Source organism: Phyllostomus discolor, chromosome 10 (assembly GCF_004126475.2).
Source record: "Phyllostomus discolor isolate MPI-MPIP mPhyDis1 chromosome 10, mPhyDis1.pri.v3, whole genome shotgun sequence".
Taxonomy (NCBI): Eukaryota; Metazoa; Chordata; class Mammalia; order Chiroptera; family Phyllostomidae; genus Phyllostomus; species Phyllostomus discolor.
Window position 1 is genome coordinate 28,532,556 of NC_040912.2, and position 15,370 is coordinate 28,547,925.

Here is a 15,370-nt window from a genome sequence, read left to right on the forward strand (position 1 = left end):
TCCTGGAAGACTCCCCCCCCCCACCACCTAGTAGGCATTCGACACATATTTATTAAACTAGTAAGACAGGGCTGGGCATGTTTCAGGGGGTTCATCTTGTACCCCCACCAATTCTGATCCATTTGAAGATTTGCGTCAAAAGAGGTAAAGACAGAAAAGAGAGGAAAGAGAGTGAGAGCAAAGCGGAGCATGGTGAACGCGGCCCCTGCCCCGAAAAAACAGACATTGTTCTCCTGCCAGAACCGCCCTCAGTGAGAAGCGCTGTCCCCAGGTCCCGAGACTGTTCCTGTCAGCACACCTGAGGGACTGTCAGGAGGGGCTTCACTCCGAGAAATTACCTGGAAGCAACATCAAATGTAACACTGTGTTTGACATTAAAATCATTGGCAGGGCTAGTTTGGTACTAGCTGAAGTAAATGGAAATTTCACACACCTCACACTGGCTGAGGGAATAAGAACAAACTGTGGTTATAGCCGTATGTACTTCTCTAAATTGAAAGGTAAAGAATTTTCTAAGAATAGAACCCAGTCCCATATACACTCAACATACAATGATAAAGGCATGGCTGCCACCAAGGCAAGATTTTGGGCAAGTCTTATTTCAGATTTGGCTCCCACATTTGGCAACAGATCATGCTGGTTTCCTGATATAACTCAGCTGAGACTACCCCCTGCAATGGAAATGTTCTTCTTCCTTTTGAAGGGTCACATGAGTTAAGCCAATTAATTAATACCTGGAGTGCCGAGAAATGTGCTGCGACTGATCTTAGAGTTTTCAGTGTGATGTGGATGGGCTCATGTCCTGACAAAGTGTGATATATACAAATGAAATATTATTCAGTCTTAAAAAGGAAAGCAGTACTAATACATGCTACAACATGGGTGAGCCTTGAAGAGATTATGCTAAGTGAAATAAGCTAGACACAAAAGGAAAAAATATTATAGGATCCCACTTATATGAGTACCTCGATTAGGCAAATGCACAGGCAGAGAGTACAATAGAGGCTACCAGGGGCTGTGGCGGGGAGGGTAGCTATTGGGCTCTTTCTGTTTGGGATGATGAAAGGTTCCAGAAATGGATAGTGGTGATAGTTGTACAACATTGTGAATGTACGTAAATACACTGAATTGTACACATAAAAATGTTTAATATGACAAATTTCATGTTATGCATATTTTACCACAATAAAAATAATCCCCTTCCCAAAATTCAAGGCAGCCAATAAATTTGTCCCACTTTAAATGAATTGCAATTCTCTAAAAATTGGGATGTTTGTTAACAGAGAATACAGTTTTTTCCCAAAAAGAATAGTTTATTAAGTTTCCTTGACCAAGGAATGTAAAATTTTGCAGTTAGCTTTGTGGAGGTGTGAAATGTAGCATATGTGTGTGCATTGTGGTGAGTTAGCATTGCTAGGAATTACAGGTCTGCGAGGCAGGAGCCCAGCACACAGTCAGTTCCGGACTGGTGAGCATGTCCTTGGCAGGAACCAGGTCTGCCCCTCACCCCATTCTCTCCAGGGGCTGAGCTCCTTGCAGAGCACACGGAAGGAGCTCAGGAGTCGTGTGTTGAAATTAAGGGGACCTCAGGCTTCTGTGCCCTTTTCCCACTCTCACCATCTCCTCCCAACTCGTAGGCTTTTATCTGCCATGGAATTTACCCATTGGCTATCACCTCCTCCAAAGGTCACAGCAGAGCCCCGAGACAAACAATTCCCTTGTTTAAAGAGAGTGACATCACGGCACAAGGTCTGATGTCTGACACTATGATAGGTGGGGGCTTGGCGGGTGAGGAAGGCCTGGAGCTGATCTTGACCAGAGCGTGTTTGCTCAGCTGCCTCCTTTCGCCAGCCTTGCCTGTTGCCAGGGTATGAATAAGTGAAGGATTTCAATGAAGGTGAAAAGGAGCCTCTGCCACCATGCTTGAGCCCTCTAGTCCCTTCAGGGACAGGTGGGGGATGGCTCTCACTTTGAGTAGGGAGCACAGGGCCGCGTTGGCTCCCTGCAGCTGCCTGCCCACTCTCTGGCCTTTGCAATGCATCCACCGCAGGTTATTACAAAGTCTCCAGGCGCTGAGGTACACTGGCCTCTGTTTGAGGTACTTGGTAGATATTACTTCTCCACTGAGAGTGAGCGGGAAACAAATAGATGGATTTCTTCCTGGTAGAAGGCAGCCAAGGTGATGAATGGTGGAATTAAGAATCGTTGGTATTATTTATGATCCTGGGGCAAAGCTTTGACAGCAACCTTTGCTGTCATCACATGCTTGCTCCTTATATTTAGCAAATAACCAACAGAAGAACAGGGAGTTGAATAACATCTGGAAATAAAGGAGAAACTTTTTCCCCACTCCCAGGTGGAAGTTCAACCCTGGGTGACCATTTGTCCTCTGGCTGCACAGCCCATGATTAGCCGCTGAAGACGAGCCTGCGTTTCATTGATGTTCTCATTAGAAATGAATCTACATTTCCTGGTTGTTTTCTGAATGATTATAAAAATATCATTTGTGCATGCCATTTTAGAAATGAGCTGTTTTAAGCCGCACTTAAAACTGTGTTTTTTCCCTCCGTTTTAGGTTCATGCACAGCTGTTAGTCCAAATGAGTTCATTGAAATTTTAAGTCTTTCTTGGCTTTCGTATCTCCCCGCTCCCTCGTCTGTCCTGATCCAACGCTAGCATGGATGGGACTCTGAGTGCTCTTGAAATGGGCAGGATCCTCATGTCCCTGACACCAGCAGTGTGGTGACAAGGACAAGACAGTAGTTTCCCTGACATGTTGCTCTATTACTTCTCATTTACTTCACTTTCTGTCTTTTGTTCTCTCCTTGATTTGCTCTGGAAGTCCCTGGTCACTGACACCCTCGTGGACAACATATCTGTGGATCCTGTGACAGGGGACCTGTGGGTTGGATGCCACCCCAATGGCAAGAGACTATTTTCCTATGACCCGAAGAATCCTCCTGGATCAGAGGTAGTTTGAAAAATGAATCCGTTCAGTGACCTTATTCCCAGCTGTTTTTCAGTTGAAGACAATCTCCAGTTATATGGGCAAGTAAAAGGGAGGACGTGGAGAGATGGTCCAAATGATCCACTGGAAAAAAAGAATTTGACTTTGGGAGGAGTTTTAGACAGAGTCTAGGCAGGAGACAGATGGTACATTTAAACTGGGTAGTTTGAGGGATTAAATAGGAAGGACACTGTGTACACAATTGTGGGCCGAGTGTGGGGAAACCAATCACAGATAATGCTGTAGCCCAGGGCTGGCAAGGGGGCAGGGATGGCTTACAGAAACCAGAGCAAAAAGAGGGCTGTGTGTGGAGTGGTTCTTCTGAAAGGATCCTGGCCTCTGGTTGAGGGATGTAGCCAACCAGCACAGACCCCCAGGGACAGGTCCCCCTCCTTCCCCTCGGACCTCCCATTTCCCCCGCTGCTGCTGTCCCTTGGTGGGGTCTGAACCGGGAGCTGGAAGGCAAGGGATCCCTCAATGTCAGTCTTTGTGCATCCAAGCTCAGCACAGAGTGGACCTCGGGCTGGGTTAGGGCAGCCAGCATTGAATGGGAGTCAATGTCTTTATTTCACTAATGTGTTTCTCTAACTTGGGAATTCACAATAATTAAAAAATATAATGGACCACATTGCTGTGGTCTCATCAAGTTATCTGCCTGCCTATGCAACTAGCCCTTCCCCGTGTGTCGGTGTGTGCCCAAGTTAACTCGGCGGACCGGTCCTAAAGCTCAGACCGGCAGCCTCTAAACTTCTCTGAAGTGGGAAGGAAAATCGTGCCGGATTACTTTGGATTGAAAGACCTTTTCTTCCATCTTAGTTTATACTACCCAAAGACCCACTTGGTGTTCATGGTCTTTAGTTATTGGACTTTTATCGGTACAAGTAAGAACTTGAACGTCAATTTGCCACAGACATTTAAATGTTTACTATAATTTACCTGGGGTTTGCTATTTATACTTGTTATTTACATCAAATACATGCTATCATGTTTGATGTAGTAATGTGTACTTTTAAAGCTTTGTTTTTTTTTAATTTTTAAGATTTCATTTAATTTTAGAGAGGGGAGGGGAGAGAAACAGCAGTGTGTGCCCACCTCTTGTGCGCCCCCTACTGGGGACCTGACCTGCAACCCAGGCATTGTGCCCTAGACTGGGAATCAAACCAGAGGCTCTGGATTGCAGGCCGGCACTCAGTTCACTGAGCCACACCAGCCAGGGCTTAAAGCTGTTTTAAGAGTCAGACTCACACCATCGTCTCAACAGAAAATATATTTTTATAGCCTATTGGATTATAGTGTCTTGGATTTAAAAAAAAACACAACCACCAAATGTGTATTTCCAGTTACATCATGGCCCTTTATACCTTTAATTTTTAGGTTTACAGGACAATTGTGATGATGTTTAATGGCAATCCTTTGCACCTTCTGAACGTTCTTACTAGTAGAATGCTGCACGGCATGTTTAATAGAATTGAAGAATGTATACTGGGGTGTGTTCACTGGAACCCAGCAGAATGTTAGATTCTAAGTTGCTCCTATTTGTTAGCTCATTTGGTGAACTTGGGTCATTTGCTATTGCATGGACTTGGTTTGCTGTTCCGGAAGCAATACTTTCTTTCTAGTGATGGATCTGTTAAAGCACAACAGAAAGTAATAACACTCCATTATCTAATGTTCTCCTCCTACATAAGAGTACTTTAGGTTTATTAAAAGAGGCTTAATTACTTGAGCCAAGGTGTACTATCAACTATTTCCCAGTAACTACTACGATTTAATGCTATGGCAATTTCTCAAATATCTGTCTTTGGTACAGCTGTTTTAAAGAGGTCCTTTTAAATGCTCCTACTGACCCTTTACTGTCCAGGCACTGGCCTTCCTGGGCTGCCATGTTCGATGTTTTCGTACGTAGCTGGCCTTTCCTCCAGTCATTGTGTTTCATCCTCCAAGCTGAAGAATAGAAAGTTAGAGTAGAACGGGAACTTAGTCCACCATCTCATTCTACAGATGAGAAACAAATGGCAAACAGAAGACCCACAACACAACCTTGGACTCCAGACTTACAGATGGCTTATTAGAGTAAATGACTCATGTGAATTGCCATTTATCAGCCCAAAAAAGTCAAGTATGGGCTATTGCATGTCATCAGCCTAACTACACTGTCGCTCAAGATACAATCCTCTTTCCTGCTCAACTAAATGAGGAAACCTGAACTTACACAATCCTATTTAGAGGTGGGGTCTCTAGGTTCGAAGGACTGGTTAGTTGTGGTACAGAGATATATTCTTTTTGTGGGACAAACTTTTTTATTGATTGCCAGCATTTAAAACAACCAAGATTTAAGTATAAACATCCAAATTCTTAGTTTATCTGATAATATACTACACTGTTTGTGTATTACTAAGTTTGCTCCCCCCACCCAAATTTACCATAGTCTCTCCTGCTCCCTAATGCCTCACACGCAGTCTATGGTCTTCATTTATTTCTTGCCTTGCCTTGGTTTGCCTGTCATTTTGCCAAAGAGGAAACAGGTGCCTTATATTGACAATTATATTAGAACAAAATATGATTTACCTAAAGGCTTCTTTCAGAGAAATGACCCCATATTTAGAGTTGTAAGTGATTAAAAACATTAACCAAATATTATTGCTTTGACAGGTGCTCCAAATCCAGAACATTTTAACAGAGGAACCAAAAGTCACAGTGGCTTATGCAGAAAACGGCACAGTGTTGCAAGGAAGCTCGGCCGCCTCTGTGTACAAGGGGAAACTGCTGATTGGCACTGTGTACCAAAAAGCTCTGTACTGTGAGCTCTAAGGGGGGGATGTGCACCCATGCCATGGAAGCCGCGAGCCTGTCATTTCAATTGCTTGCCACCTCCAAGAGACCACCGTGATCTCATCTGAATGATGAGCATTGACCCTAATTGAGGATATTGTTAGGGACAAAAGTGCTGTTGAACTGAGAAATACGAAATACGATGTGTAGAGCTTGCTGAGAGTACAATATCAAATCAGTCTCATGTGATTTTAAAACACCTCATTTACCAGAAAAAATCTTTCACAATAAATGGTTCATGTTGTCACGTCAGGTGTCAGGTATTTAACCCTGTAAATGTGTGTGACCCAAAGGTGCTTTCCCTAAGGCCTGTGTTCCCTAAGCACACCCGAGCTTATCGCTGCCTTGATGGGTCTTGTTCAGAAAACAGGAGAGCAGGCCCTGGCTGAGGGGCTTGGTTGGTTGGAGTGTCACCCCATACACCAAAAGGTTGTGGGTTTGATTCCCAGTGAGGACGTGTACCCAGACTGCGGGTTTGATTCCGGTTGGGGCGTGAATGGGAGGCCACCAATGTCTTGTTTTTCTCGCACATTTATGTTCCTCCTTCTCTAAAATCATTAAACGTATCCTCAGGTGAGGATTAAAAATATATATATATATTATATATATAATATTAAAAAATAAACAGGAGAGCAGGATGGCCTCACCAGTCATCAGAATCCCAGTACCCAGCCAGGGACTCCGTTCATGCGCCAGAAAACCGGCTGTGCACTAACCACCACCCCTCCACTCCAGGCATCTCTCCCTCAGTGAAGCCATCAGACACACTGCGGAGTCAGACTCCTGTTCCCCCCGCTGCAAATGACTTTCTTCGTAAATATGAACTTGGATACCCCAACTCTCCTCTTACTCTTGCTTATTCAATTCTCCTCTAGAAAATGGCATGTGATAAAATTAAAATTCTTGGAAGTGTTCTCACACTTGAACATCATCATATGAGTGTCTGTTTACATCAGCACAAATTATACATTTTAGTTCCTTTGAGCTGGTCCAAAGGAAGAAGTTTGTTCACATCAGTGATCGGATACAGAGTGAAGCCCATAGCTGATTCGGGTAAAGCTAAGTGCCCCCAAGACAACCCTGTGGTTGATGGTGGTGGTTGTTCTTTTCTATTCTAACTTGCTGTGGGGACTAAGAAGACAGATAGAAAGGTAAACAGAAATGATCAATTGACCTTTGGCTATCTTCTGAGGGGCATGCCTCTGAAGAAAGGAAAAAAATGTGGCTATTATTTTCTTATAAAAGCCGTCTGACGGTACAGATTCCAGGCTGAATGATTTCTCTGGGATGTTAAGGCAGCCACGTTAGAAACAACGTTTTCTAAGGCGTTTGCTGTGGTGACGGTCTGGCATTTGGAGAAACGTATTTTGCTGATAACTGAGAAGGGCTAATAGTTTAAGACCACTGCCTTAAAGTAATCACAGGAACATTTTGTTTGGATTGAAAAACACTTTCCTCCCCACAGGATAAGGGTTATTTTTAGTCACCATTCAGTGGGCGTGACATCATCTTATTCAGTGATGCTGTTTGCCACCCTTGAAGCCAGGTTCTCAGAAATGTTGTTTTGAACCCATCAGTAGCTGTGGTGCTTAGGTTGAAAAAAGGCCACATTATTTCCTTTAAAAAAGAATAGCTTGATATGATCAATAAAATGACCAGTCTAGTCTCTCATTTGTAATAAAGCAAATTGAGCCCCCCACCCCCAAAAGGGAAAGCTATCCAGTCTGACATAGCTTACCCTCAAGACCACTGAAGAAAGGACCATCCTTCCCCTCGGTCAGGAATTTTTTAACACACTCCAAGAAAAACTGCTTAATTCACTTAGTCTGATGTTTTGATCTAAATTTTTTGCATTGCCAAAGGTTTAGTCACAGATACATTATGGGGTGTGTGCATGTGTGTGTATAAGAGAGAAATTAACACCCCTCATTTGATATATTCAAGTCCTCCCACCACTTAAAGCTTTGGACACAAAATTGTTGAAAGGAACCCCATTCTCTGGGATGGCTCGATTCTTAGCTTGCCCCACCAACCATGCTGCGAGACCGTGTGAGGCTGGCTGCTCAAGGATTTGTCACCGACCTTCTCCTGGCCGACGGGTGTCGGGACCTGTGATGGCGAAGCCAGGGTGGAAACAGAAAGACAGGTGAGGGAGCTTCTAGAGAAGCTTTGATCTTTTAACTTCATGCTCAGTTCCATAATTAGGCTTTTAATGTAATGCTCACTGCCAATTTACGCTTTACCAGGGCTAAAACTTATCTCTGGTTTCATCTCCATGGAAAATGTGCACTTTGCTCCTGATGGGTAGATGTGTTCTGACAGTTGACGCAGGTTTACCCTGTCAAGGCTGGTGGATGGTGAAGGGAAGAGGGACAAAAACGGCGGCGACAGACCGCGATGTTTCTCTTTTTATTGCATTCGTCGTCTAACAACAACAATACTTATTGGCGAGAACTTTATTTACACTGACAAATGGGATTTAATCACACGGGGTTTTAGATTGATCAGAAAACAAAGGATATTTTGCTTTGAATGCTTCTGAAAACCAAAGAGTAAGAAATGCCATTTGAAACGGAACAATCTAGAGAAATACATATCAACCAAGCACAGGAGAACAATTCAGACGTGGCACTATTGTCTCTTCCATGCAAATGATCAGACACCGAAGAGCACAAATCATAAGTGTCAGAGAACATGCTGTCCATGTTTAGTGGACTTGAAATTACTTTCAAACAACTTTTTGCCTTTATAGAAAGAAAGAATAAAATAAATCAACTTGTTACAATGGAACAGAATTCATTCTCTCTCCTCATTTTTCAGCTGGTTAGTTTGTCAGTCATATGCAGCACGCGTACTTGTGGTTTAATTGTAACTCCATTAAAAAAATACAAAAGCAGTAGTGATGACCATAAATAATATTCAGGAAAACACATACATAAATATCGAAGGGATTTCACTACGCACTAAATCTTATGTTGTTGGGAGGTGTTATCTAGCCAGAGTGCCTCTGAAGTCCCACTTTTTAAGGTAATTTAATTATCTTTGGCCAATTGTTCTTTCATACATGAAAGCTTAAATCCTTACCAGAAAACCCAGGTGTGTTCATAAAATAGCTGAGAGAACGAGGAGTGTACACCTTCCAACAACACACTCACACTGACATCCGTTTGGCAATGAATGACCTAACCAGGCCATCACTCGGCAAAAGGGAGCTAAATGTCACGTGGCGGCAACGCTGCCGTCAGAGAGCCAGTAGTTAGTGACTTAGGCATCACGGCTACCGAAAATGTCCTAGTAGAGCAGGAGCGAATGCACAAGAACACACAGTGCAATTTTTAGCCAAGGAAACTGCAGTCTGCAGTTGAAAATGCCCAAAGCTGCATAAACTGAGTTTCAACTCAGCAATGTGCAATTTTGACATCAAAGCATTAACCAAACACTTCAGGGAATTTTATCTTACTAAAATACCAAGTTTCTAATAAATCAACTTTACCAAAATATATAGACATGTAGAAGGATAAGTGCATTTAGTAGAAGAAATACATTAAAAAAATCTCTTAAAATCTTATGAGCCATTCAATGTATATACAACACAAAAAGTGGCAATAAGGCTATGATTACTGCTGGGTGTCCTAACTGACAATACCAAGCTCCAAAGACAATATCTATTTTTTTAAAATGCCATGTCATTGCGGTATGTGTGTATAAGGTGGGAGATATATTCACACATATGTAGTCTGTATATCTACACAAGTGGCATGCACATTACTGAGACGTTAGCTCTTGTTCTTTTCTTCCTTGCCTCTTATTCATTCTTGAATCTCCTAGTTTGGGGGCTGGGACTGGGGTCGGGCCAAGGACTAGAAATCATCCTGTTTCTTTCCTTGCCCACTCTGTACACTTGGAAGCAGGGCACGTGCTGTGCTTGGTATGTGAGCCTTCAAGTAACGACCATGCCCTCAATGCACCCACAGACACCACACACAGGCACATAAGGAGCCTCTGTCCACCATCAGGGGGAACCTGCTGCTTTCGTTTTCCAGGGGGAAGCTGATCTGTGGGCTTCGTCCCTGCCCTGTGACTATGATTGTGTCTGTTCTATACTGCTGCCTGAAGTCATGCAAACACTACCGGTGTGCTGTCTGGTGTTATTTTTTCCCCCAGGGTTTTGGACCAAGACTAAATTTCCTGAGTCTTTAAATAACTAAGACAAATATAACTAAAATCTGCCTGCAGAATGCGGCTGTTTTTCAGGAGTGAATTGCAGCAACCACATTCATATTTCTTACAACACTTTCTTTAGAAATTTACTGCCCACCCCATCATCATAATGAAAACAATTCTAGTTGAAAATATGGACATTTGATTTCTGGACCTCATCCTTAACGGCTCAGCTTCAGAACAGTGTACAGGTAGGCCCTTGATTAAAGGTAAATTTGAAAAATTTGGAAAGCACTCAGGACTTAGCATTAGCTGGGGGACAGGAACCTTAGTGACCCCTGTCTACCACAGTGAAACGCCCCTCCTCTACAGCTCTCTTGGGGCAGTAGATGTGGTTTGTCAAATGAAATTTGGTAATTCTTAAATGTCTCAGCAAAGCAAGGAGGCTACAACACCTTCAAAGGATAGATAATTCTTTAGAATTGTTAGGACACCTCTCTTAAGAGTCTTCTTGAATACTATTGTTAAACACTGCGTTTTTCTCTTTTGAGGCTTGGTCTATTGTAACCTTTAACACTTCTGAGTGAGTTAGAATATCCATATAAATGCAAATTTTCATTTACCTTCTAAAATATAATTTTAAAGCACCTGCTAATCCAATCACACAAACAATCTAGATGAGAATTCTTTGTCTTCAGCAAAAACCATACAGGCTAATTAAGGTCAAACAACCTGTGACTATTTTTGTAAGCTGGGCCTGGGATATCTCAAGGTTTCAGGCTGGAGACGACTGCAGCATAGGCAGCGGCAAAGGTTAATTTGGTTTCTCACTCATCCTCCTGCCACTTTGTTCCCAACAATAACAAAGGAGCACCAGGTAGGTGTTCCCGTTTCATGCCTCTTAAAAGCTGAGTCTGGCATTAGCACTTGGGGTAAAAATGTGTATGTGATGTTGAGGGTAGGAAATTCATCAACCCTAGCTAAAGAAAGATAGTATAGAATAGCTCTATTATCATGAAACTGGAGGTGGACTTCCTCGATCTGTCAGAATGGGCAAAATTAGGTTTCTGCCATAACCTATTACTCTGAAGTTAGCTTCTGGTTCAGGCAAAGAAAATAAAAAAGAATGAGAAAACTATGACATAAACTGTGGATTACTTTATGGGAGATAGTCTTAAATAAACTAATTCTGTTATAAAGCTAAAGCCCTTCAATGGAAGAATCCAACCTGGACACCGAGCTGACACAATGCTCTTGGTCCACAGCTTGGCCTCAGCACACATTCCCTGCCCCCCCCCCCAAAGCATTGCATGTACCCCAAAACACTTCTGGCTATTGTCAGTCATACAGAACTGTCATTTAGGGAATAGGTAGTTCACAGTAACCAGATATTCCCTTTCTGTTCACTTTGATAAAGAAAAAACTGCGAAGTCTTTAAGGTTCACGAAGCCACTGTTCTGTGTTAGGTTGTGCGGACACCGACAATGCACTAGCTTTGAAGCAGGAATTGCGTAAGACACTGGAACCGCAACGAGGCGTCATGCACTGGTGTGGATTAAAAAATAGTAGGAAAACAAAATGCTCACAAGTTCTGAGGTCCTTCCCTCTGTTTTCATACCCTTTTATCGATCAGTTTACATTTTACCCTTTGTTGGACAAGCAGATTAAGTGACTCTTACAATTTCAGCAGTTTTAAATAGTAATGTTAAGAATAACAAATTAAGGTGAAAACTACTATAATTTCACTTAAAAATCAAAATAGTTACAACACAAACTAAATGATTTGGAGGAAAATAATTTGATTAATAATATTGTCAGTTGGTCATTAATTTAAACATCGGAAGTGTACAAACAAATTGAAGACAAAGAACAATATTCGAAAACATTTAACAAAATGCAATATAATAGATCATAAATTATGTGCAGAGACTGAGACTTACAGACATTCCCAGTATATACATCCATTTTCAAATATTACCAAAGTGTAAACATAACTTAAGATAATCATCCTTCTATTTCCATTTTTAAAATGAATACAGTGAAACTTCCAGTGTGATCCAGGTCACTTTTTTCAAAGACAAGAAAAAATGGCAAAAATTTATAATAGCAAGCTCTAGTAGTACCAGATTGTGACTAATTTACTCTTTTAGTATTAGAAAAGGTTTCCTGGATTTTGTAGTTCATTAATAGTGGTTCCTTGTTTCTGGTGGTATTAATAAATAGCAAAGCACCACACATCTCGAAATATTAACAGAATATCCAGTACGACAGTTGCATCATCACACCCCAAAATGAAGACGGACAGAAAAAACACACGTGGTGACTCTGCTCACTGTAGAACACAGTGTGACTTCGGGCCAGTGTGACTAAGGAATGAGTGACTTGCACCTAGACACAAAAGCACTAAAGTTTAACAGATAAGACATCTGGGAAAGAACAGAAGTACAATTTTCTAGTTTAGACAATTCCAGATTTTGAATATTCAGGCAAGCAAAAAATAAAATCACAACGTTCAAGCATGAGATGGAGCTCCACGGGTGGGAGCCCCTCATTATCTGTTGCCTGTAACCCCCAAAGGCCCCTCCCCAAGCTCTGCGTGTACGACATTTCCAGTGGAAGGTATGAATGGAGACTCTCCACGTAGGAAAGGAAGTAAAATACTTGTCCAAGAATTTGTCTGCCCTCGACTCTCATTTCGGAACTCGCCCCTTGGAAAGTGGATGACCTCATTTTCAGAGCCAATGCAGCAAAGAGAACGAGATACATAAACATAAAAGGCAAAACAACAACAAAAACAAAAATAAGATCCATAATTTGAAATTTCTCAAGATGAGTTCTCTTTTCCTCCTTCTGCTCTGGATCCGGCACTTGAACCGGGGGCTGGCTTTAAAACAGGCCGAACTGCCTCCACTGCTAGCCCGTATGCTGTGTACTGCCTTAAACACACTTGAACGACAAAGTGAAAATCTCTGAAGGATGGAAGAGAATGGCTCAGAAAAACCATTGAAAGCATCGCTAAACGCAACTGACAGCTCTCCTTTATAGGAACATTCTGTGCGCTCCATGAAATTGCCTCTCTGGTTGAATGTTACTCAAATCTAAATTTTCTCAAACTGGTACTTCTATTTTTCTAAAAAGTACATTTGTTAAAACACTAACTGAGTCCACTTGGGAAATCTTTGGAGGAGAAAATGTGTGACGAATTCCTGACTGTGCCACAGTTCGGCTGAAGACTAGCCAGAATGTTCCCCAGGAGAGGAAACCTGAAAATGCTGGTTTCCTTAAAAATCAATTTCCTGTTCAATTTGTTGGGGAGAAGGAACTGTGTTGAGTGTGCGGGGGCCGCTAAGATCCTGAAGCGCAGCAGTTGCAAAGTAAACAACAGATCCCAGTGTCCCACGGCTGCCTTAACGTCTGATTTTTCTTTTGTTCAACTGAGTCTGGAGGGTAAATGTTACCCTCAGAATCCCAAGGCAATACCCACATCCACATTCTTAAGGCTTCTGCTTCCTTCTGGGGTTCACAAATAACTGTAATTCTTTTCTCCCTTTCAGATGCCCAGCAAGGAGGGCAGTTTGCTTGCCCTTTGCCACAGGAGGTAATAAATCATGCGGCAGAACACCCAGGCTTCCACGGTGGGGTTGTTTCACTGTCCAGACACAGAAATGAGGGGGAACCTTTCCCACACATTGAAGGGGATCCTGCAGCCCCGATCTCACAGCAGAGCAGTGCTCTCAGCCACACAGATAGATACCAATGCGCAGGGTCAGGACCCCACCCCGACAATCATGGCACTCAGCAACAACCCATGCTCTTGCTGGGCATTGTCATGCTGGCTTTTCCCCGCAAGGGACACACCCGCCCACCCAACACAGCACAAGATATTATAAGTCAGAGAAGAGGGAAACATACCTAATTTGCATCTCTCACAAACGAACTTCTTGGTTTGTTAATAAACTAAAGGTTGCTTGGGGTTATTTCAGTAGGTTAAAATTAAGGGTATTCCATTATCACAGAAAATGCAGTTATTCAACACAAGGTTCCCCAACCTGCCTACACAGCACAGTACCCCTGTCACCAGTTTCTTCTTCATTTCTCCGGAGGAGAGCAGGGCGGGAGGAAGGCAGACTCTCTGGGAGCACCCCCACCTCCTCAGAGGGTGTGGGTCACTGCTCGCCAGCGCCCTCTGCTGCGGCTGTCATCTTCTCTGTCTTTCTGTATTTCCTCTGCATTTGCTCTTGTTCCTTCCTTCTCAGCTTTTCTCTTTGTTTTTCCATTTTCTCTTGAGCTTTCCGAGCCTTCTCCAGAGACACTTTCATTTCCTTGAGTTTTTTTTTGACCACTGCTCGGTCCTGGGATGATGTCATTCCAAGAGCCTAGGAAGGAAATATAAACAAACTGCATTTGAAAACCAGTGACCCCTCTTTTACAATGAGGTCACACTCACACTATGTTCAAACTCAAAAACAAATTTAAACATAACTGAAGAGGTAAAAACTGAGCAAGAGCTGATTACACTTGCTGAACATCCACAAACTGGGGGACTACGCTTTATTTGTTCTTTCGTCCTTTGAAGTCCCTAGCACAGTACTCCCTAAACCTCATTAAGTAAATGCTCTCCACACAGGTAATTAATGGGCAAATGAACAAAGAGAAGGGCACAGGTCTGCTTCTCCACCCTGCAGGCTGTCGGCAATTACAGGTGAAAGGCAGGAGTGAACCTCGCTGCCACAGAGGGCTCTGAGAAGGGCAGGAAGGATCCACAGGGCTTCCTTCCTGCCAATGTATCCAATTACAACGGGGACCAAAGTGTCTGAGGGACCACAGTGCTCATGTCAGCATGGCTGGCCACCCTCTCCCTGTCACACCTATACAGGAAGCCTGATTATCATCAGGAGGTTGCTCCATGAGCTTGGAATTCAGAATAAGGAGAGCCAGATGCGTCCTTTAAATGTTCATAACCTTCAGAGTCAACAGAGGGATGCATCCATCTCCCCAACAGGGACAGCCTTGTCAATGGGCCTTCATATTCACAGGATATTGATTGATCTCTAACCTTTTCAAGACTGTCAAGAGATACTCATTTGCCCATCGGCCCAGCGGGAGGCTGAGGGTGGGGGTGGAGAGCTGGCTGTAAGCTCCTGTTCCCCTTTTTCCATAGGGATGGGAGCCGCCTCCTCAGCCTCTTGCAAAGAGATGGACTGGATGGGTGAGAATGAGCGTGCAATGGAGGGGGAGGGAAGACACACCCGCACATATCTGGGGAAGAAAGTTCTGGGGAAGACATCACCCCGGTTTCAGAGTGGTACGCAGGGACGAGTAGTGGGTGAAGGAGAAATGAATAAAGAAAGGTAGGGTCATGGATTTGGG

General features: G+C 43.1%; 2 protein-coding genes across 11 annotated transcripts in view; one reads left to right on the top strand and one right to left on the bottom strand.

The window, feature by feature from the left end:
- Positions 1–5,921, top strand: part of PON1 (paraoxonase 1) — a 28,090-nt gene extending 22,169 nt beyond the window's left edge. For both annotated transcript variants that reach the window (XM_036010592.1, XM_028525883.2), the window contains 2 exons: positions 2,843–2,971; positions 5,660–5,921. In XM_036010592.1, the coding sequence (XP_035866485.1) occupies positions 2,843–2,971; positions 5,660–5,818 (288 nt within the window). In that variant the 3' untranslated portion in view covers positions 5,819–5,921. The remainder of the gene's footprint in view (positions 1–2,842; positions 2,972–5,659) is intronic.
- A 2,311-nt stretch (positions 5,922–8,232) lies between these two features.
- The window catches only part of PPP1R9A (protein phosphatase 1 regulatory subunit 9A), a 264,007-nt gene continuing 256,869 nt past the window's right edge, over positions 8,233–15,370 (bottom strand). For all 9 annotated transcript variants that reach the window (XM_036010601.1, XM_036010600.1, XM_036010598.1 and 6 more), the window contains one exon: positions 8,233–14,376. In XM_036010601.1, the coding sequence (XP_035866494.1) occupies positions 14,167–14,376 (210 nt within the window). In that variant the 3' untranslated portion in view covers positions 8,233–14,166. The remainder of the gene's footprint in view (positions 14,377–15,370) is intronic.